At 44.9% G+C, this 22,860-nt stretch overlaps 1 protein-coding gene across 4 annotated transcripts in view; it reads left to right on the top strand.

The window, feature by feature from the left end:
* Positions 1–22,860, top strand: part of ppp1r9a (protein phosphatase 1, regulatory subunit 9A) — a 24,136-nt gene extending 1,276 nt beyond the window's left edge. The window contains exons 1-19 of one of the 4 annotated variants that reach the window (XM_061266852.1): positions 1,049–1,496; positions 2,532–4,020; positions 10,413–10,545; positions 11,116–11,236; positions 12,680–12,784; positions 13,773–13,908; positions 15,761–15,913; positions 16,410–16,463; positions 17,007–17,236; positions 17,636–17,732; positions 18,222–18,360; positions 18,777–18,847; positions 19,213–19,336; positions 19,576–19,621; positions 19,708–19,765; positions 20,312–20,431; positions 20,547–20,570; positions 20,685–20,879; positions 20,949–22,860. In XM_061266852.1, the coding sequence (XP_061122836.1) occupies positions 2,677–4,020; positions 10,413–10,545; positions 11,116–11,236; positions 12,680–12,784; positions 13,773–13,908; positions 15,761–15,913; positions 16,410–16,463; positions 17,007–17,236; positions 17,636–17,732; positions 18,222–18,360; positions 18,777–18,847; positions 19,213–19,336; positions 19,576–19,621; positions 19,708–19,765; positions 20,312–20,431; positions 20,547–20,570; positions 20,685–20,879; positions 20,949–21,107 (3,309 nt within the window). In that variant the 5' untranslated portion in view covers positions 1,049–1,496; positions 2,532–2,676 and the 3' untranslated portion in view covers positions 21,108–22,860. Of the gene's footprint in view, positions 1–1,048; positions 1,497–2,531; positions 4,021–10,412; positions 10,546–11,115; positions 11,237–12,679; positions 12,785–13,772; positions 13,909–15,760; positions 15,914–16,409; positions 16,464–17,006; positions 17,237–17,635; positions 17,733–18,221; positions 18,361–18,776; positions 18,848–19,212; positions 19,337–19,575; positions 19,622–19,707; positions 19,831–20,311; positions 20,432–20,546; positions 20,571–20,684; positions 20,880–20,948 lie in introns of those variants that run through there. The other 3 variants (XM_061266853.1, XM_061266851.1, XM_061266854.1) reach the window with 3 other exon arrangements.

Below are 22,860 nucleotides of genomic sequence, written 5' to 3'. Positions count from 1 at the left end.
AATTCTATACGGCACTCCTTCAACAAATGCAGGGAGACTCTTAACCGTATTTTACGAAATCGTTGCCTTTCATAAAAGCCACTCAATTCACCCAAAACAGAGGCAAATTATGTTATGCACACCTAATCGTCTTATTTGCTTTTATTTCCACGCTCCAAACAGAAACTAAATTCTGGAATTTTGGGGTTCATTCTGCAAGATGAAAACATCCAATGAATGATTATGATGTCATGGAACATCATAAAGTAGTTGTTTATTGCGGTTCTTTCTGTTATGTAGTATAATGCTCAAAGTCTTAAGTTCTGTTCCAAAGTAGTCAAGAAAATGCTACGATGCACAATGGTGGGGGTTCCCTATACATTTGCATATTGTTGAGTGGTTAGACGCCTTAACTGCAGCTGTATGAGACCCGGTCAACCACAATCTGTTCAGACCCCCTGCAGAGAATGACCCAGCAGACAGATGGCCGTGCTTTGGCCCCGTGGCTCCCTGCCGAAACTGCGGGGGCCCTTCATTCAGCCCTAATACTCCCGAGTAGTTAATAACCACAACGTGAACAATTTGATCCAGCTAACATATGCATATGGCACACATTTCGTGTTTCCTCACCAGGCTGATTCACATGCATTGGCGGTGTATTACTGTTCTGTTCTCGTCCCCTCAGAATTATTTGTAAGTTGCTAAGCAACATCTCACACTGTACTGTATTTGAATGTGCCACGACAATTTATATAGGTCAAAGCATCCGTGAAGCGTGTGAAATGCTCGTATTGATTTGGAACATTCTTGATGATGTTCCCCAAATGGGCAGCTTAGTCTTTTGAGAGGTCCCGGGTTGGAATCTCAGCTTGCGCCCGGATGGATAATAAACTGCAGCTTCACCTTTAATTTGCATAGCCATCCTGCTTTCACTGAGAGAACTTTGGGAAACCTTGAAATTTCCCACTTAGCCCTGGTGGTCCTTGACCGTGTTTACCCCACCCACTCATGATGTGCAGCAGGCAGGCAGCGTGTGAAGTTGCAGAAGCTGCGTGCTGCTATTTGTGCCAGACTGCAGCCCACCACGCAGCAGCAGCACCAGCAGCAGCTTAACGGAGCAAACCATTGCAGCGCTTCAGGTTGGAACACCTGCCTTACCGGCCCTTTACGATAGGCGCGCTTACTCTGCTATACTAGCGAAGGATTTGGGACGCTGCCGCCCTGTGGACGCTGCAGTCGAGAGGCTCCGGCCAGATGCGCGTCCAACTGCGCCGGTCCCCCCATCGCGAAGGCGGCAGCATCACCCCGCCGCCTGCAATGGCGCTATAGCCGCTCCAGTCAGTAGCGTGCATCCTCCTCACATACGGCTCCGCGGAGGCCATTCCGTCCGGGACGCTCCGAACAAGCGTGGGATCGAAATGCGCCTTTCGAAAGGTTCTGCAGCGAGAGCGTCAGTGTTTGTGCTTTAGCTCCCACTACTTGTGCATCACGCGTCAAACGGAGCCCAAGCCGCGAATGTAAGTGGGACTCTTTTGTTTTGGTCGCTCCGAGGCGTTGTTTACGCCTTTAACTTCTTTTCATGCCCGAGCTGTCTTACTGTTGCTCTGCGGTGGGGCTGATGTGCATCGCATTTGTCTCATCTCAAATGATTATCAAATAATGGCAACTTCACTTTCTACCCTGCAATGCACTCTGTGCCCGAGCGGACCGGGAGTGTTATTTAGATTGGAACAAACATCCACTTTTGCACATAACATTGCACACAGCAGATAGCAGCATGGTAAACAATGAATATTATAGCAGCACATTTCGATTTCAGACCACGCTGCCGCATGCCTTAGCCCAGTCTATGCATTTTGGGCCATGTATTGTGTGTCTCCCCCCCCCCCCCCCCCCCCCCCACACACACACACACACCCGGAATGCAATGCAAAGCAGGATTAAACATTAATGGGTGGTGGTGTGGAATATTTAACTACAGTTGCACTCCATTCCTGTTGCACACAAAAGATGCGGTTGCAATTGGAGTGCTCGCTATTATGAATTGTGCGTAAATATTTATGACAGTGGAAAATAGAATGAGATAAGTCATTGAGATAAATAATAGGAAACACAGCAATATTCAAACGTTCTAGCATTCGAATGGATGTTCTATCTACTTCAAATCCAGTAAGGTTTTCAAAAGGTCACCAACAGTTCACACTATATGGGCCATTTCAGTTTTTAACATCCTCTAGGGACGATACTAAATCTCCAAAGAGGATGATCTAATAATTGAAACTATTAGTTGTTATCCTGTGCATTATGATGGTTTGTGGGTTCAAGCTTTGGTGGGTTTTAATAACAGTTCCGCTGAGATTGTATGTTTTTAGAATTGCAAGGTAGACTAGATCCATGGTCCAGTCAAGCCCCATGTACATTCCCCTGCCTCGATTTAGAGAAGGAAAACATATGAGCTTCAACTCGCTGTTGTTTACATTTTTGCATGATAATATGGCCGGGACTGTCTTCCGTATATGCTGCAGCCTTACAGAATTTCTCTGTCTCTGCAGGTGTGAAGAGGCCTGAGAGGATTCTAAAACGGCATCGATCGGACCAGATTTGGCACGCTGCAGTAGGTCAACCCGAACGCTCAGTCCTGAGTTCTAATGGGGCCACGGCGATGCTGACACCCCCGCTGAATCCAAAGACATCATAATGCTGAAGACGGAGGCCACGGGGGAGAGGACCAGCCTCCGGAGTGCCTCCCCGCACCGCAATGCCTACCGGGCCGAGTTTCAGGCCCTCAAGAAGGCCTTCGACAAGCCTCAAACAGATGGAAATGCCAGGCCCAAGGACCTCGAACGGGGGAAGCAACCAAGGGGCCGCCAGTATGGCACGCACGTCAGCCGCATTAAGGACATGTTCATGCAGATGGGCTCAGAAAGTGTGGCTGTCAAATCAAGGGGTCAAGATGATACCTCACCCCAAAAACTGGTCAAGCCAACCAACTTCATTAACAAGGCGGATGGATCGGTGATAAAACTCCAGCATTCCTCATCGGCTGAAAAGGTAGGCGGTGCGGGAGCAAAGTTCTCAGAAACCAGGAAGTTGTTTGAACAGCATTCACGCGACCAGTCCCAATCGCCAGTCTACTCTTGCGGACGCGAGAAAAGGGGTTCCCACGAGCACCTCGACGACTGCCGAGGCGCCAGGTCCAACAGAGGCAGTACGGACTCTCTGGACTCGCTGTGCTCCAGAACGGAGGCGTCGTCGCCAACTGTTAGCCAACTGAGTGCTGTTTTTGAAAATGCCGACCAACACAACCAGGGTACGCCCTTCAGGGGAGTCAGCAGACGGGCCTTGTACTCACCGGACGGATTCCATCGACAAGGCGGGGATATCAGCGAGGACGACGCGCGACAATCTCCAAATCGTGGAACTTATCGCAGCAGGAAAGTGGGCAAGTTCCCGTCGTCTGTGTCCGCCGATGACCTTCTGAGTTCGAGTCCCGCGGCAGAGAAAGTGGAGCGCAAGCTAATCTTACGAGACAAGGAAGCCCAGGATAGAGCTGATAAGAGACAACTATCTAATGGAAGTCAGGTCAATGGCTCCTGCGATGAAGATGACAAACACTCAGAAACACCACGATATATCGAGGAAGCTAATGACGAGTCAACAAGTACAAATGATGTGATTACCAACAAAACTTTTGAGGATGCAACTCCTGATCCACCAATCACAAAAACGGCTCTAGCCGAAGAAAGCCAAGAAGATCCTACCAGAGAAGACACATCTCCGGACTCTCCCAAAGACCAAGCGGACGAACCCGAAGAGGAATACACCGGAAACGAGCGGGTGATTTTTAACGCCGATGGAGACGCGTGCTACCAGGGTTGGGGGGAAAGTTGCACCGATCCCGAGGATGAGCTCTATGGAGACGACGAAGATTTCGTCTACGACCCCGGCGCCGATGTAACCGAGATTCCTGGTTTGCCGGAGGAAAACAAAGACGATGTCCCGCCGAAGCGGACGATTCGCTTCAGCACTGCTCCTATTACGGTCAGTTTGGCACCAATCAAAAGCCTTTTAGGTCATTGCAGATTAGAAACCGAATATTGCAGTCAAAGCTACCTGATTATGAGCTCACGTTTGGCTCGTTCGGTCAGCGATTCGGCTCGCGCTCCATTTTTATGAACCTTGTCCTTGTTAGACCTCCATACGCGGAGCCATCCATTTTGATACTCGATAAAGCAGCAAGCAATCATGTATCTACATTCAATCTGTTGCTCTCGGGCGGTGAGGGGGTGTAGCTATTTTATGAAGCAAAGCTTGAGGGTTAAAGCATCTGCGCCCCCCCCCCCCTCCCCCGGAAAATTGTGCTCACAAGCAGAGCAGATGTGTTGTTAGCCATGCACCTTCACGCTTTTCACACAGGCTAGTGTTGGTATTCGCAAAGCACTTTTGTCACCACTTCAAATGACATCTGGTTCTAATCGAGGTTTAACCATGCGCATCCAGGAATCATTTCATTTCACTCACCTTGCATCATCTGACTGACTGGTGCGTATGTTGAACACAATGAAGCGAGTGTCGTTTGTGGATTGCGAGAATGGATTTCGAAGATTACGGGAAATATTTTGCGCTCGTAATCCTCCAGCTTTGAGGATCAATAAGCTTAGCGTTTTTTGGTAGTAAACATCCTATTTTAGGAAGTCCTCTGGACTGGATTGATGTTTTGACTGCGGAATTGTGTTTTCACTCATTTGGTCAGATGGGTGTGGTGACTGGGGGATAGAAATTGATTGTATTGATACAGCTGTCCATATTTTGCTTCCTGTATTGATTGTCTGTATGGAAAAAAGTAGGCCTGCGCACATTCCCAATTACACTAGTCAAAGAATGTAGCAGATTGATGGATGTGGCGCATATAGCTGACATCTAACATCACAAAAGACGTGTCGTCTAACACTAACATGTGCGGCTAGCAAAAGTCAATGCAGCTCTGCTTACCTTTTTGCTTCCATGTAGTGTTTGAAACAGGGTCGCTTGGCCCTGGCTTGAAAGTTCAGCTGACGATTGCGTTGCCAGAATGTGGCAGCTTAAAAAAAAAAAAAAGAAAAAGTCAATTTTCCATAACATCTGAAACAATACCGCTTAGTTATAAATGTTAAGAAAAGGGTGTAAAAGCTTTTTTTTTTTTCTTTTTACAGTCCTGGGCATATTGATTAGGCCTCCAAGCAAGCACTAAACGATGTCAGTCATGGTATTGGGAGGTATCACAAACCTGTCAGAGGTCGAGGATCAATCTAATTAACATGCAGTAATGAAGCGGGACAATTAGGCCTGCTCTTTTTACACACAAAAAAGGGTTGTTTCACTAATGACCTTGTACTATCTCTTCTAATGGCGTGGCATTTGGCTCCTCCCCCCTCAAGACCAGCCATGTTTTGTGTAAAGGCACTGACGCCCACCTTTTACACACAGCCTCACAATCATCCCCATTATGCAACCCCCTCCCCTCTGCACGCAAACACGGTCGTGTCTTTTGTTCGTCCATATAGCGAAGGGGACAAAGGCGTGTTCTCAAGCCCTGCACGAGTCCGGCGTGACCCCAGATGGGAGTAGACCGTAGAGCCCATCTTGGCACAGGGAAGCGAAAAACCCTACCATCTTTTAATCTTAACAGTTCTTGTAATATTTCTTAGTCCCAGCTCCCTAAAGCGGATAAATCATTTTAACATCTGAGCTTTGCCGCCTTAATTGATTTCGAAATCAGGCAGCCAGCTGCTAAGGGGAGAGAGTGCACAAGCAGCGCTTTGGCAAGAGTTTGTGAACATGCTCACTTGTGGTTGAGAAGTCCTTTTTGAAAATAGCTTAGAAGATGCAGAAAATGTGCCATGTACGTTCATTCAGACAATGTTCCTTTCTACAAGTCTGACCCAGTGAGGAAGTGACTTTAGTCTCTTGCGCCTTCCCGACGGCGCTGACCTACAGAGAAGCATCCCATCACGTGCTCATTGGAGCACCTGGTTTTTATCCCGAGCGTGAGCGTCTCCGGGTCGCCTGTTCACTTCTCTTCAGATTGATGGGGCGCTGGCCGAGTCACGCTTTTGATGGCCTATTTCCACACCGCAATGCTTTTACAGCCATTAAGAAGCGGCGAGAATAGAGCGTTCTCACCGGGGCGTATCGCCTCTCATCTCCTTTGACTTTCTCCACCGAATGTGGTTGTCGGGGTGTTAAACATGTCTGCCCTGATCAAACATCCATCTCGCATTGAGGCGGTGCTTTTTTTTTCTCATTGTGTTGACTTCCTCTCTTGGATGGGATCACGCCACAGGAGTTTGACAGGGGAGGGCCTCCGCATTCAGTGTCTGGCCTGCTACTCTATTTGAACTGCATTCGTGCAGGGCAATTCCTCTCTTGTGATATTTCGAGATATTAAAAAAAAAAAAAAAAAGAGCTTCAGTTAAATGGGAGCATTAGGGGCTCTTCTCCTTTGTGCGCTGTCTATCACTGCAGCATTTGTGTATTGGATTGGGCTGCTGCTCCATTTGGGGACTGCTGAGTAGCCTCATCAATTTGATAGATGTGTGTCAGCCTTCTTTCCCGTGGCAATGCGTCTGGCAACACGAGGCTGAGCTCACATTATTTATTAACCGGTCTGGTTCGTCATAAACCCACACCAGGCCATTCATCTCCTGAATAAATATGCCATTTTGTTGATGAATGTTTTACAACTGGGGCAGTTTGAGCTCATCTTCAAGGTAATACTCTTTTACACTGCAGGCACAAAAAAAAAAATACTTCTGAATCTCAGCAGTGCACCGTTCGACATCATGTACTTTAGTGGAGCATGAAAGGATACAAAGAGTTTCTCGAGTCTTGTTGCTGATGCTTAGAAACGGACAAAACAACCTGCCTGTGCCATTTTTCGCTCGCTTTGGATTTAGTGAGTTCTTCCTGGCCTCTTCATCCTCAACACGGCATTTAAGAAATGTCACATTCTTTTTGCCTGATGCTTACCTTTCGATACATTGCTGTTTTATCATTTATCTCTTATCTGCACCGTCTCCTAATGCGGGTTTGTGATTCACAAACTGTAATGAGGTGGGCTAGCAGCCAAGAACTTTGCTTTCAGATGACCGTGCTCTGATTGAGAGGATTACTCTACATTCGTGGACTCCCTCTTTTGGCTACGTTAACCACTGTACGATAAGAAAATATATATATATAGATATAACAGAACTAAAATAATGGAAGGAGGCTTGTTGAATGTGAATCACTGTTATGTTCATTCTCATACACGTTAAATTGTGTACTCACCATTAGAGTGCCAAAACTTTCTGGTCTCCATTCATTTTTATTTTCCTTTTGACATGTCATCCATTGATTCATCCATTTTTCTGCGGTGCTCATCTCGTTCAGGAGCAATGGAAGCTTGGGAAAAGGCATATATAAGACCACATCATTTAAGGCAGTTGGTATTAAGCTTCTTTTTAAGAGAACGAAATCAAAGTATCTCACTAACTCCTTCAAAAGGATCATGCGGTGTGCGTCTTTTTATACATGAGCTTGGCCAACTTTCCATCATCATTATCCTTGGCAGGTCAAAGAAGCTCCAAGCCCAGGTTGGATATGTGTGTGTACACCTACTGCATTATTCATGCCAGAATGTTTTTGTTTTGTTTGTTTCTGTGCCACCTGATGATCCCCACAGCGATGCAATTTTAATGATCAAGAGAAAGGCGAGACTTTTTATTTTTTACTCCCGGTCAGTTTCCACCTACTGTCATTTATGACGACACTTTTATTCCTGCCTGTAGTCTGGTCCCCTCTGCATGAGCTCATCGGTATTGCCAATGTTTTATATCTATCTCGGCGACACCGTGTTTTCCCTTTAGAAGTCATGTCCAAGTCATTTTAGCAGTTTGGAAGAAACATTGATCAAACGGGATTAAAAAAAAACACAATATTCACCACAGAGATGTGGAAAATGTATTTACTAACTGTGGTGACCTATTCATAAAATACATTAGAATACATAACACAGACAGGACATAGTTGTTTACTATTCTCCAGACTGTTTTAGCCCACCCCCCATGTCCTTTGTCTAGTCGCTGACCTAGTGGTAGTCGTCTATGTGCTTTTAAAATGGCAGCCATATCTTGTCAAACGAATGCGACTTCCCTTTGTATGCTAAAAACAGACGATGCTGACTAAGCCGTTGGCGTTCCCCGATATGTCAGATGTCAGTGTGTCGCTTCCCCTCACCAGGATGATGCATGGTGAGAGATGACAGGAAGTTTGGCCTCCTTGTCCTGCACTTATCTTTCACAGAAGAAACACTGGGTGTATCTCCTGGCTGGCTTCTTTTTTTACACCTCCTTTTATGCCTGTCAAGGTCACTCGCAATTCCCTCGAGACGCTTTGCCTCATTGTCCCTCCGCTGGCTGAGGCTCAGTGGCGTCTATGCGCAAGGGTGGGGGGGGTCACAGGTACGACTAACGGAATGCAAATGTGCTGAGAATAGGGGACACATGCTAATGAGAGTCAATAAAAGAGGAGAATAGAAACAAAGTGCGACAACGCTCCGTTTAAAATGGCGTTCTAACGAGCAAATGATAGAACTCCGTCCGTGATGGCACAAGTCTTCTGATTCCCAGCTTCCCTCAATTTCCTCTAAGCCCATGAATCATCGGAGTCGCTCTGTTTCTTTCTCTCGCTGGATATTGCCTCCTCTCCCCCGTGAACTGGACTCTTTGTTCACCGGCGCCATCCCTTCATTTTCTCATCATCCTTTTATACGCTGACACTTGGCTTTATTTGCGCTTGCACCTCTTCCACATGCCCCCCCCCCCCCCAGCTTTTCTCTTTCCTCACATTGGGAATGTGACTGACATTTTCATTTTCATGCTAAGATGAGCACTCGGCACAACTTGCATAGCACCCAGGCGTGTGTAGACACGCACCTGCGACACAACCAGCTGCACACATACGCAACAATACCCGCATGCACACTTTCTTTTTTTTCTTCTTTTCCTCCCTATTGTTACCACCAGAATGCATTCTCTGGACACACAATCTCAAATGCCCATACGCAAACACAGACAAGCACAAATATGTCTCTGTCTCGCTTTCGGGCCTTTGCAAAGTCAATGCAGCTGCAGATTCTGTTTTGACTCACAAACTAGAATCCTCTATTATGTGAAGAATAATCCAGTATTATTAGTTGAGATGGCTTATGTTCATCTCAAACTGCCTGTAATAGAACAGGCTCAGCATTGAAATTTGGATCATAACAATTTTTTGTCGCTTGATTAGCACTGATTAACCATGATATTTTAATGGACAGGCTTAAGGCGCTGTTTGTTACACTGCATTCACATTTTAAATCTTGTTGCTGTAGGCTGGTCATGAAATATTAACAAATAAATGAGTAAGTATGTCTCTTATAAAGCATGTATTACTTCTTTAAAAGATATATTTCTAATTTTGGTTTGGTAAAATGTCTTATTTTTATATCACCGCTCATGTCGTTTTTGCGGCTTCAACTTATATATGATGAATGATTGCGCAATGATTTAATCGTTTACCATAAAATCAATGCTGCGCTTTTGCATAGCTATGCAAAAAAAATAAAAAATACAGATATACTGTCTGTGTATCTGTGTGTGTGCGTTACGGCGTAAATAATGCAGCGATCCTGATCACATTAAATGATTGATGAGACAAAGGTCACCCAGAAAAAAGAATCGGAAAAAACAGCATGCCAACTGTGAAGTGCCTGCATCGTGTCACGCATCCATTCCTGTTCTGCGTCGTCTACTTTAGAACAATAGGAGTCAGAACGGAAATGCATTGACTGACATGCCCATTCATTTTTTATATGCTGACCTTGTGTGCACTTGCATTGCGTTTTGTCACGGTTAAAATATTGATGAAGACGCATTGCATTGCGTTTGGCCTATAGCACAACCTCGCGTAGCTGCCAAATGGATTGGAGTTCTTATTTAAGTGGACTTGTGCATCTATGACTGTCCATATTTTGAAAAAACAATTGTATCACGGCCAAATGCTCGCTAGCAGCCCTTTTTACTCAGCACCTGCAACTGGCCTTTAGCACCATGCATGTGACAAGAGAGCGACAGCTTGTGCGGCGCTCTCAGCTAGCTCACTTCTCTCCGCTGCATGCACGGAGCCGTGAGGGCATCCTGCTGCCTGGGATGAGATGTGAAGTGACAGCTGACTATTGCAGAGGAGGAAAGAGAGCTCCCTGTGAGGTTCAGAGAAAGGGGAAAACATCTTTGAATGTTTTGCCAGTAAATATTTGTGTCGCTAGTTTTTTGACGGGGATTTATTTTGGGGTATTAATCCGCTTAGACGATAAAATAAGAAATGATTTCGTGTACTACACGCATACACTGATAGCATGTATGTTACCTCTCCAGGTATTCAACACCTTCTCCAACGAGGACTACGACCGCCGCAATGAGGAAGTGGATCCCGTGGCCTCGTCGGCAGAGTACGAGCTGGAGAAGCGCGTGGAGAAGCTCGAGCTGTTCCCTGTGGAGTTGGAGAAAGGTGGGAGGAGGAAAAACTCGTGACAAATTTGGCAGACTCGCCTACCCACTTGCGAGGTGTTAAATTTCCCAAGCGTATGCAAACAGTGTTTTCCTAAGGATCTGTCTTCAGACACAGTAACGATTGGAACGTCGACATGGCGTGACAATCTGTGCCACGAGGACAAATGTTCTCGCAGTTTGTTCAGTTTCCCACTGTTGCCTCTAATCTAAAATAGAGCACTTTGTGTTGTGGGTGATCACCTTCCAGTCACTGTTACGTAACCCTAAGCTCTTGTGAATAATGAATGGAGGATGGAAAAGGGCACTGGAAAGGAACTTCCCATCCAGAACAATGTTGCCGTATGAGTGAAGGTCAGCGTGCGCTTGGGGGATGCCTCTTCTCCTTTTTTTGACAATCAAGCACTATTTTAAAACACATTTATACTGCTTTCCCTTCTTATCCTCACTCCGTCCCCTTTTTTTCCCTCTGAGGCGTTTTAGGAAAGAGTTTCCACGCACAATTCAATCAATTGAGTTTCCGTTAACTATAACCTTGGCAGACATTCAACTGTGCTCTACCTGCGTTCAGATGAGGACGGTTTGGGGATCAGCATCATCGGCATGGGTGTCGGCGCTGACGCGGGCCTGGAGAAACTGGGCATCTTCGTCAAGACCGTCATTGAAGGCGGAGCGGCCGAAAGAGATAGCAGGTGAAGTTTATTCGACTCCGCTCTGTAATGTGTAAAAAAAAAAAAAAAAGTTGATATCGTCAGCTATCTGAACCACACACTTTAAACCCACACGCAGTTTGTGTCAGATTTACCAGGAGGGCTTGAGATTAGATCCACACGTGATGGAATACGCCGCATGATGTCTCTTCAGGTTTTCAGCCTATCCTACCCACCATGCCATCCTGTTAGAAAGTGTGAAGAGTGCACAAGTCAGCTGGGGCAGAGGATAAGTGCTATGGAAAACGGTTGCAAATGTGCAGAGTAAGCTTTCAGCTGAGGGTGGAATGGAATTTCTTTTTTTAGCAGTAGCTTTCTGAATACGAAAGGCACGTTTACACCGAATGACGAGAGGATGTTGAAATAACTAAAAGGGGATGACGCCATATTTGCTTCTTCTATAGTCACCGCCTTTACGTTTGTGAGGAAAGGTAAAGCAAAAGTCAAACCTCTCTGTTTTCCTGACCGCACCGTGATAATAAACAAATCATCCTAACTACCTTTTAATGCACTCATCCAATTTGAGTCAGTATGACCTTTGATTTTACTCGCTCGTGCCCTTCAAATCGCAGGATATGCCAAAAGTGCTGCAAAAGCTTTTTGTGCTGCTGCAGTTTTGTTATTCCACACACACGCACATCAAGTCGTTGGGTTATTACCGCTCCATCGACTCGGTTCCGTGCGTGCGTGTCGGCCTTTTGCCGAGTCAGGTTTAATGGTCTGAGGCACACAATGGCAGGCAGACAGATCGATGTACTCGGCTGATGCTCACCCGTTACGTGCGGTTCCGATGAGCCGCGGAGATGTGTCGCGTTCCCGCGTCGCCACTTTTATCCTTTCCTAATTCCCTCTCGGCTCGGGAATGTTCTTGTCGGGCCAAGGCCTGGAGGCACGAAGCCAGATTAAGATGTCAAGATGTTGTGGGTCGCATAGAAGCTGAAGTCTGGTGACGGACACACAAGATTTTGTACATGAGTGTGATGGCTTTGCTTCATGTCTCAAGAGAGTGTCGTAATTATCAATTAAGAAGGATTTTACTCACAATATTATTGGATCATCAGTGGGTGGGCGAAAGAAGTTCTGTGTTTTGTGGCTCAGAGCAAAAAGGCAAGCTGGCCCCCGTGTCCTTATTAGACCTCCATGTTTTATTTTTTTTTGACGCCTCATCTTGTCCGCAGCCATCGGAGGAAAACGTTTGCCTCGGTGGAGTCTTCCAATCTGCAAAATAATGTGCGTGATTGGACAAGCTGATGTCTCTTCCACTCCTCATGCATTAGCATCGTTGTGTAATTTTGACATCTATTTTCCGCGGCGGTCATTTTCAAGAGCTGCTTCAATTAACGTGAAGACACGACATCCATTCGCTGAGCCTCGAGTGTTTAAATGATGTCCTAAATTTTGTGGGGATGTGTCTGTGCGCATTAGGATCAAAGTGAACGACCAGATCGTGGAGGTGGACGGGACCAGCCTGGTGGGCGTCACACAGAGTTTTGCAGCCTCTGTCCTCAGGAACACATCAGGAGTCGTACGGTAAGGCTATCCACTCCCTATCCAAAAGACATTTTAAAAAGGCTGCGTAGGAGGATATAAGATTATATCAGCAGGAAGTGTCACACAGTGACAAACCTTAAGCCTTTAGATCTCATCTCTAACTTGGATGGTTTTGAAATTCGAGGTTCATTTCCTACATGGCCTATTAAGTTCATGCAAAGAAAACAATTCATAGACCGTATTGCATTTAGCAATATAATATTTAGTTGGCTCCACTATTGTATATTTCTACTTGGTGCGTTTCTTTTTGTATCACTAGACCTCTTTTCACTCTCAGTGCTCTCTCGCTTTTTCCATCCTCCTCCATCATGTCACCACCCACTTACCGCACCTCCTCCTCCTCGGTATATCCTTCCCCCTCTGAGGTTTTATAGCCAGCTGTCCTACATTACATGTTTTATCTATATTTAACCTCATGTAGGCTTTAAACTGAAGTCAGGTCCACATGCACTCGCTGTAAAGGAGTATGCATACCTGAAACTACACAATAGGGTTGGAATAAGGAGGGGACACCCCATGAAGGAGGAGAAGGCTAGTTTCCAGGTCAACCATTTGTCAGACCTCCATGCTGTCCGAACTTAGTCATGACCCTGTTTTATAAATATATTTTTTCCCCCCATTCTTTTTGTTCTCCCTGGTTGTTCCTTCACATGTAGATCAAACTATCTGCTAGAGCGTGAGGGCCTGCCCGCATTGCATTCATCCTCGAAAGCTCTCCAGCTCACTTTAACACGGTCAATTTAAATACACTTATTCAAAATATAGAATAAGAGATGAGTGAAGAAAACACTAACCTTTCTTTAACTGCATTTCAAATGGTTCTCTTCACACTGTGGAATCCACGGCCATTGAAATCTACACACATAAAGCACAGAACTAAGAATAAGTTATCACCATCATTTCTCCATTTTATTAAGGCAACATCATCATGTCGTTGCTCATTACGGCCGACTGTCTCTACGTGCAGCTTTGTTATTGGCCGAGAGCTACCGGGCCAGCAGAGTGAGGTGGCCACGCTCATCCAGCAGACCCTGGAGCAGGAGAAGAGACAGCGAGAGCTCCTGGAGCAGCAGTACGCTCAGTATGACGCCGATGATGATGAGGTAATGACCATCACCGGGAAGACTCGAGACGAGAGGTGGCTGCGCTTGTAAATATCCGCCCACTTCCTTAAAATTCCACAATCGCCGATCTACTTTCCGATGTGATCTACACGAATCAATACATTGCGGTTGAGCATTAACGACACTGGGCTTGTGCTCCACACGCATCCCCCGTCTTCATCATTTCTCACACGGGATGGCCGTGGGACTTGTCATGCAGAACTGTTCTGCAGGCCGCGGAGGCTTACACGCAGACACGCATGAAACACTGCCTGTTCTAATTAAGGTCCTGTAGAGAATTGGCACGGCAAGAGTGGGATGCCATGTACAGAAGTGTCACTTCGACATCCAAGGAACCTGGCGGCTTTTATCCACCCACTAACACCACCATTTTTATTATATCGAGGGGGGGGGGGGGGGACGGATGACTCAAAGAAACGCAATCAAAACAATACCAACTGCCTCTTCCACAGAACAATTGTCCATATAAAGATTGCAAACGGCTTCCAAAAAGAATTTCCGTTATTTCATAGCTTTGGAGGATGAACCGTAACGGAACCATTATCCAGATCTAAGGCGCAATAAGTCGAACTCATCAATATTAATATGGCTGTGAATGTTTTCCCCTGGGTGGGCTGCGACCAAGGCGCACTTTCCCGATGGCTCTTTATTGGCGTCTGATCCCAAGGGACACGGATAGTCCTTCAGTGAGCAATAAATTGACACGCGCACACTTTTCCGTGGAATTATTTGGAATCAAACACTCCAGCTTGGCCATCTGTCAGTTACACGCAAGTCAAAACAATGCCAAGCATCCCCCCCCCCCCGGCCCGATTCGAAAATTGTACCCATTAGAACTACTTGAGGCGCCTGCTATTCAAACTATTTATTTCTACCCACAGTACATTTATTCTGCTCATTTAAGCGCTCTTAAAGAAACTCCACTTGTGCTAAGTACTGCCCTCACTGTGACGCTTTCAAAATCCGGCTGTAACGTTGAACGGCCTTACTATGCATTGTGTTGCCCCCCTCACCCCCCCCTTCACTGAATGGGACCTTAATATAGGATGCTGCAACCATGGCAACAGACGAGCCTATTATAGAAAAGGAGACTCAAGCCTGTTATCTGAGTGGAGAGCGACACCTGCACATCATAGTGGGGTCAAAATAAATAAATAGAACGCTTCATCTGGCAAATGTCGTCAATACATTGAGGATGGAGGCAATGACCTCATTTAGAGAGGTAGAAATGCTTGGATCGTAGGAGTTAGAATACACGTGTGGGTGCGAGGTAGAAACTGGTTCTTACATTGGTAATCGACTCTCAGCGGACACTTCCCAAGTTACACATCCGCAAGCTTATATAAGCTTTTTGGGGATAATAATGCCTAATATCGCCCCCTCGATAAAGCAGCCGCGATACTATTTCTTGTACAAATGACATTTACAGCTCGCCAAGCTGTCAGAGCAATTCATATCTGACAAAGTTTGTGGAACTTTTAAGTGGGTTATCCCGATTTTACATGATGATGGCTTTTTAAGTGGCATGACTTATGCAGAGTCGCAAATGAATAGAGGATGTCGGCGTGAGATGAAAAGCTCATTTTCGGGAGAGCTTTGACACGAGGCTCTGACTTGACATGTTTTTTGGAATATTGAAATATTTCAAATTGACCATTTCAGGAAATGATTTTTGTGTCGGAATGATCTGCCTTTTCCTGTGTGTTTAAACCTAAGAGTTTAACTTTTTGGATTCTGAATTTCTTGATGAAATATTCCCAATTTATTGACTGTATGGGGTCGCCATTTTATGGAAGGCCCGTTACCGACATTGCGCCTTCTGTTCTTTCAGCAGACGGGTGAGTACGCCACAGACGAGGAGGAGGCGACGCCCGGCACGGCGAGCGAGGGGAAGAACATCGAAGTGTTCGACCTGCCGGAGAACGAGGACGTTTTGTCGCCCTCGGATTTGGATGCCACCAAATTGTACCAGAAATTCAGAGAGGTAATAAAACACAGCGGACGATTTCAGTTGAATACATATTTGAGCATGAAGTATTTTCCTACTGCGTTCACGTTTGTCAGTTTCATGTTTCACTGACCCAGAAAGTTGGCAGCTGCTGAGTTTTACATTTTAATCAGGGCAAATATGTCCTACAGAGCTTTGAGAAGATGTTTATGGAATAATCCAACTTTATGTTATGTTTGCTTTGGATTACTTGGATGACTTTTCAGAAACTTTAATTTAGCAATATATCATGAATCAAATACATTGCAAAGATAAAAATTCAACTATCGCTATGTCGGGTGTTCTCAAGCCACTTTTTTTTTTTGCCTCTGCGACCACGTCATCACTGGTGCTGCAAAGCGACCGGGTCGTTCGCCTCGGTCCGTCACACTGTATCGAGCCTGCGCAGCCACGCGTTTGATTATCTGACCGTCCTCCCCCTTCGCTCTCTTCCCTTCCCCTATTTTCCCGTCCTCTATTTTTTTGCCAACAGCTTCAGATCAAACACACAGTGACTGAGGCCGAGATCCAGAAGCTTAGAAACAAGGTAAGTCAACGTTAAGGTGAATGTTGGAGGCAATGACGCACGTTTTTAAACGCATGCTAGTTTCGATGTGAGATAAAGTCCAAATATGTTTGAAGTCTCAAAAATGTGTCTGCTGTTTGCAAAGATTTCTGTCACCACCAGAGATGACGTAATTACGTACCTTATGTACTTTTCTTGTGTTCACTTGGGCTCCCATTTTTGAAGGTTGCATCTGTTAAAAAAAAAAAGTTGTATTCACTTAGCCACATCATTCGGTAACATAACGACATCCAAAAGAAAATTCTGAGAAAAATAATGCCTTTTTTCAAGATTATAATAGTCACATTGTAAAAAAATAAAAACCCAACCTAGTAATTCTGGGCTAAAACAGTTTTAGGTTTTAAATGTGATGCAGACCAAAAAAAAGCAACATTAATTTTTGATCGAGCTATTATGTATGCGATAGCTCTCCCGCAGTGTTAATCAACTGAGGATGTTAATATTTTATTGACTGCTCTAATCCATGTTGTGAGTCAAGAGGGATTTCTTGAACGGTATTTTCAGTTGACCTCTGTGGAGAGGGAGAAGCAGCGCTGGGAGAAGGAAAAGTGCCAGTTGAAGGCCAGCATCGAGGAGAACAAGGAAAGGATGCTGAAGCTGGAGAGCTACTGGATCGAGGCGCAGACCCTGTGCCACACGGTCAACGAACACCTGAAGGAGGCCCAGGCGCAGTACCAGACTTTGGAGAAGAAGTACAACAAAGCCAAGAAACTCATCAAAGATTTCCAGCAAAAGTGAGCGGCACTCAGTTTCCATGAAACAAATGAATTTGACTGCAATTTTGGCTCGCATCATCGAGCAGAGAATGTGGATATCTTCTACACTCCCATCTGTCGGGCAGTTCCTTTTTTTATACGCAAGATCTAATCCCATTTCAACACCACGAGCGAGCTTTCCACTCCCCCACGGCACAATTTGTCTTTCTCTGCGCGAGGCTTGTCGCAACCTCGACTGCTGGGCTTCAGTCCGACCGCCTCTAATTGGCTCTGACCCTGCGGGCCAAAGTGAAGCTGACGTTAGAAACAAGCGGCTCTGTAGCAAAGATGTCTGCTCAGGAGACGTGTGTAGCTTTGGTAGTTTTGTCCAATTGGCTCGCTCCCCCCAGCTCAACACTTTTCAATCTCCTCCTCCAGGGAGGTGGAGTTCATCCAGAAGGAGGATGCCGAAAGGAGACGACTGGAGGAGGCTGAGAAAGCTCACCTGGCTGAGATCCAGGCACTGCAAGTCAGGGTAAAGACCGGGACTCTTCATGCAGTTGTTTGAAATATGCCTGCCAAATTCGTTTAAGCGTGCACTAAAATCTCACAAGATTAAAACTAGATCTTTCCACAGCATTTCAATTCGACAATCCTAGCTAGAAAGCATTTTTGCCTTTGGGTGCTTTATTTTTGCAAGCCCGTCCGTCTCTTTAGTTGACACTGACAGCGGATGGCTCGGGTGTCCCCGTGGTCAGCACTGTGGTCAAACGTCAAGTTGATTTGTTTTTTTTGCTCGCAGTCTAACTTGACAGGAACGTTAGTGTCTGCTCAACCGAATCGCTGTCGCCGAATGTGCGCTTTCGTTATCTTCCCAAAACTTGGACGCCTTTATCACTGCAAAGAGAATCGGGGTTATTACTTCGTTTCCCCGGGCGCCCGTCATCCCCCTTTTTTTTTTTCCTGACGCCCGCATGCTTACAGCTGATTAACATTGATCCCCCCGCCTCCCCCCTCTCAACAGATTGCAACACTGGAGTCGGAGCTGATGCAGTTGATGAAGCAGAACAACATTCAGGTCAACAACAACAACAGCAACGGTGCCGAGAGGCCGCCGCGTGCTCTGCGGAACAGCCCCGACAGAGCTGCGGCACTAGATAGAGGTCAGTAAGTATCGCAACGCGCGACATGTGCGACCGGCGCCGACGGGGTAACGGCGAGACTTGAGCTGAATGACGCAGCCCATTACGCAACGTTAAAACCGAGGCGGCAAAGGAGACAGCTGGGACGTGAGAGAAATGGGAGCGTGTGGGAGGACGAGAGCGAGAGATCTGCAGATAGGATCGCTTACAAATATGAAGTGCCAGCTAGTCCTTGTAGTCTTATAAAATTAGGATTGCCTAATTAACAGGCAGAAAAAAAAGATTGATCGAGAAAATGTACAAATAGGCTGAAATGCATTTAAAGCAATAGAATAGAGAATTTTGTGGACACAAACTGATGATTTTTTTTATGTCTGATTTCCCTATAAACAACATCTATCCACCTTATGCTGCTTTTTTTTTTTTTGCGTGTGCAGACCTGAGGAAGGGTTCACCCAGCAGAGCGAAAGGCTCCAGAGCAAACAGCGTCAGCTCCGCAGAGGGAGAGGTTTGTAACTTAACACACGCAGACAGACACACACTCAACAGTTCCCCCCATCGTGCAACAATGTTTCGGAAACATGTCATTTGTCACGAACCCACACTAACCATTATCCCCAACCTTACCATGTCAGTAATTGTGTTTAATTACCGAGCGTATGAGTGCCTGAGCTCGATCCATTCCATTAAATTAATGACTGCATGTTGCTCAGCTCCACTAATTGAGTGTATGGCACTGTCACAACTTGTTCTCTCTCTGAATGTAATAAGTGTTTGCGGATGGATGGATGGCTCTTGTTTGGATAATGGTGTCATTTTAAATTCTGTCTCTCTCTCTCTCTCCACATCTCACCTCTTGTTGTCCATCACCAGGTCTCAGAGGGGCGCCGCAGTCCAGGCCATAGTCGCTCTGGCTCCATTCGTAGTGCGGGTTCTTATGATGCGGCCCCCGGGGGTTTGGCCAGTGCAGAAGGATCCCCCAAACGAAAAAAAGAAGGTTCCAACGCCTAGAACAGATGACATCCCATAGATTAGATCAATCTAATTGCAACCTTTCCATCCGTCACTTGACAATATCAACCCCAAAAATATCGAATGTCAAAGATGACATTTTTTGGATACATTTTCTTCACCATTGCTAATATTTTTGGTCAACACTACTAATTCTGAAGACCCTGGTCAGATTAGGCTGACATGGAAGCTTGTCAGAAATATAAACGTCAGTGTTTCTCGCAGGTTCTCTTGCAACATCAAGCCCCTCTCGTCGAGTGGACGAGTCTGGGTAAGACATGACTTTGACACAATATTGAACAAGGACCAAATGGGGTGTAATGTTCTTGAGTAAAATCCCTGTCCGCTCTCTTTCAGTTGCACAATGGCGCTGGCGGAGGACAGCCCTCGAAAAGTCAAGGCAGAATTTCAAGAGGTTTGCAGACACTGGACAAATGAAGACGAATGATGATATATGCAGCATTGTATTTCTCAAGACAAGTTATGTTCTCTTCTTGTGTTGTTAAACAGACTTGTATTACATTACCACCCTTCTTCTCCTATTCATATTACCTGGTACCGTATCACTGTAGTATTTGTCATATTTCAATAGTTGTTCACTCTAAATATGAAACAAATGAATAAGCACATAGGCGTGAACTCACTCAATTCAATCCCAATTGAAAATATTGGACACACTTCTGTTTCCTTGTAGCCCAACAATCACCTAACTTTATCTGTCTTCGATTTATTTTTTTACTAACCGGCCAATCAATGAGGGCTATAATTAACGGATCCAGCCTCGCTGTGTTTAAAACATGCAGTGACTAGCCTTGATTACATTTGCAGGCTTAATCAATAACATTCCGAGAAAAGGCCAATAAAATAGCGGCCGCCCATTGTCCTATTAAGCGCATCCAGCCTCCCGCTGCTCACAGATGGATCCTAGTGTGACTTGATGATTGTGTTTCTGCTTTGTCAGGGACCCACTTTGAGCGAGGAGCTGAGTGCCAGCAGCGGCAGTTCCGTGGAGATCAGCGGACTGGCCGGCGAAGCTAAAACGTCGGGACGTGATGATAATTTAGCGCTTTCGTCTGATGAGGTACATTTGGAATCGAGCCTTGTTTCAACGACTTGGCTGAACTCTCACGGACGAAATTAATCCGGAACCGAATTTAAAGTTCTGCCATTTTTTTTTTTTGTGCTGCCACATGCAGAGTCTGGATATGGTAGATGATGAGGTGAGACTGCCAATTGTAACGGTTTATTGCATTTAGTTCTGCTCAAAAGCAGAGAGGAAGACCTAAAAAATCTTTGTACTCACTATTTACACTCTTGGACTTTTTGGTCACCAGATCCTAGAAGACGAGTGGATTATAAAGCAGCATCAGTGGGAGAACCACAGCGTATCAGAGTGGACCTCTCAGCAAGTGGCCGACTGGCTTATGGGCCTCAGTTTAGAACAATATATTCCAGAATTTACTGCCAAAAACATCAATGGAGAAAAATTGCTACAACTGGATAGTGTCGAGCTCAAGGTAAACCTCAATGTAAGAATGGCCACATTTACAGGTGGTTGAATCTATGCTATAGGCTCATTCATATTTTCCTTCTTTCAGTCCCTTGGGGTAACTTCTTCCCAAGACCGATCCTTGATCAAGAAAAAGATTAAAGGCCTTCAAGTTCTGATGGAGAAGGCCAAGAGGAACCATGAAAAAGTGGAGAAACAACGTGAGAAGCTCAAAAAGAAAATGGTGGAGCAACAGCAGCCCGAGTGATCCGATCCTGTATGACTCATATTTATGACTCTTGCAAAAACCAATTTCAAAAGGCTCTAAGATTGAAATTGGCGGGAGCTCCAAGCCTAGCTGTTTTCCCACCAAGCAAGTTAAACCAAAACAGTCGGTTACAGGACTCTGCCCTTCCTTATTTTGCATCATTCTCCATCAATCCTGTGTTTTTCGGCAATTCTATTTATTTCAATGTTTGTTGCTGTAAATTGGATTTATTTATTCATCTCCAGAGCAAATATGTGACCTAGTCAATGCAAATGTATCCAGCACCCACTCCAGCACTAACTATACTTTTTCAGTATGGAAACATCTTTTCAGTACTTATTCAAATGTTATCCAGCCTATAAAGTGTGCGCTCTTTGTCCTCACAAATAGAAACGACGAGGGTGGTCCGGTACGGTGTCTTACCTTTTTTCCCAGTACTAGTATCACACACTTACTAGTATGCGAATTAACCAGACTAGAAAACTACGGTACTACACTAGTAACTACTAGTAGGCTAGTAAAACTACAGGCATGTGGCACGCACGAGTAGCCTCCTTATTGAGGATATCAAATAAATTCTGACTTATTTGATGTCCTTGATAGTCATCTGAAATACTCGAGGACAATGACTCAAATATATAAACTCAAAACGGCTTTCTATATTTCAGAAACTTTTGATAAACAGCCGTACAGTAATTATTGATACGAATGTGCCATTTTAATAGACTCATTTTTATGCTACTCTCATTGGTTGGTCACTGGAAACTAATAATCTGGTGGAACCTTGACATACTGCATAAGAGGCAGTACTCATAGTGACCACTAGATGTCACCACGCTGCTGTTAAAGGAAAACACTGGAAGTCAATTTGCCAGAAAACTGGAAGTGTAAACTGTCAAGTTTTGCACTGGCATGTGCAATGTTGCTTGCAGTGTAAAGCAGCTCTCAAAAGTGGATGTACTTTATGACTGCTTTTAAAGGAGTCTACCGGGAAAATGTAAATGACCAAACCTATTCCATAAAAAGAGAAAAAAATATAAAAAATATATATATATCAACCGATAATTCCTACTGATATATACAGTAAACTGTTGCTTGTTAACCCGCTTTGACCTCTTTTTGTATTCCTTTTAAATAACTAATAATACCCAATCGCTGCCTTTAGAAATTTTAGAGATTTTTCCTGAAATAACAACTAGCGACACACGTAACATGTTTTTTCCTGCCAGAAAAATAGATAATAAATAGGAAGGCAGCCATATGATATAAATGGTTCTTGTCTGTGCTCAGACGTGGTACAAGTATACAATTTATATTTACACAGGAAAGGACATGCAATTTATTTGAAATATGTTCTGTGTTACTTCCTTATTACTGTGAACAGTTCTATATTTTTACAAAATATAGACCGTTGCCAGTCACCATGATAGAACTGCTGTTTATTTTAAACAAGGGCAATGCCTGAATACAGAACTTTGATTTGATGCTTCCATCCAACTGCAGTACAGGTAGTTACCACTTTCTTGTTTATTTCTGTATATAAGAAGTCAATTGATCAATTACAATGAACCAATAATGATTTATCCAGAATTGTAAGTTTATTCCTTTCCAGATATATGATTTGATTTATTGATTCAAACAAAAGTGCAATGCCCGAGATGGCGAGGGCTTTAAGAACAAAAATGTCCCGATGTACATGTCTGTTTATTTAACTCATCCAGCCACAATAAACTACTCAAGATGCATTATTTTA

The sequence above is a fragment of the Syngnathus typhle genome, linkage group LG20, assembly GCF_033458585.1.
Source record: "Syngnathus typhle isolate RoL2023-S1 ecotype Sweden linkage group LG20, RoL_Styp_1.0, whole genome shotgun sequence".
Taxonomy (NCBI): Eukaryota; Metazoa; Chordata; class Actinopteri; order Syngnathiformes; family Syngnathidae; genus Syngnathus; species Syngnathus typhle.
This window is presented reverse-complemented; position numbering and strand designations above follow the sequence as displayed.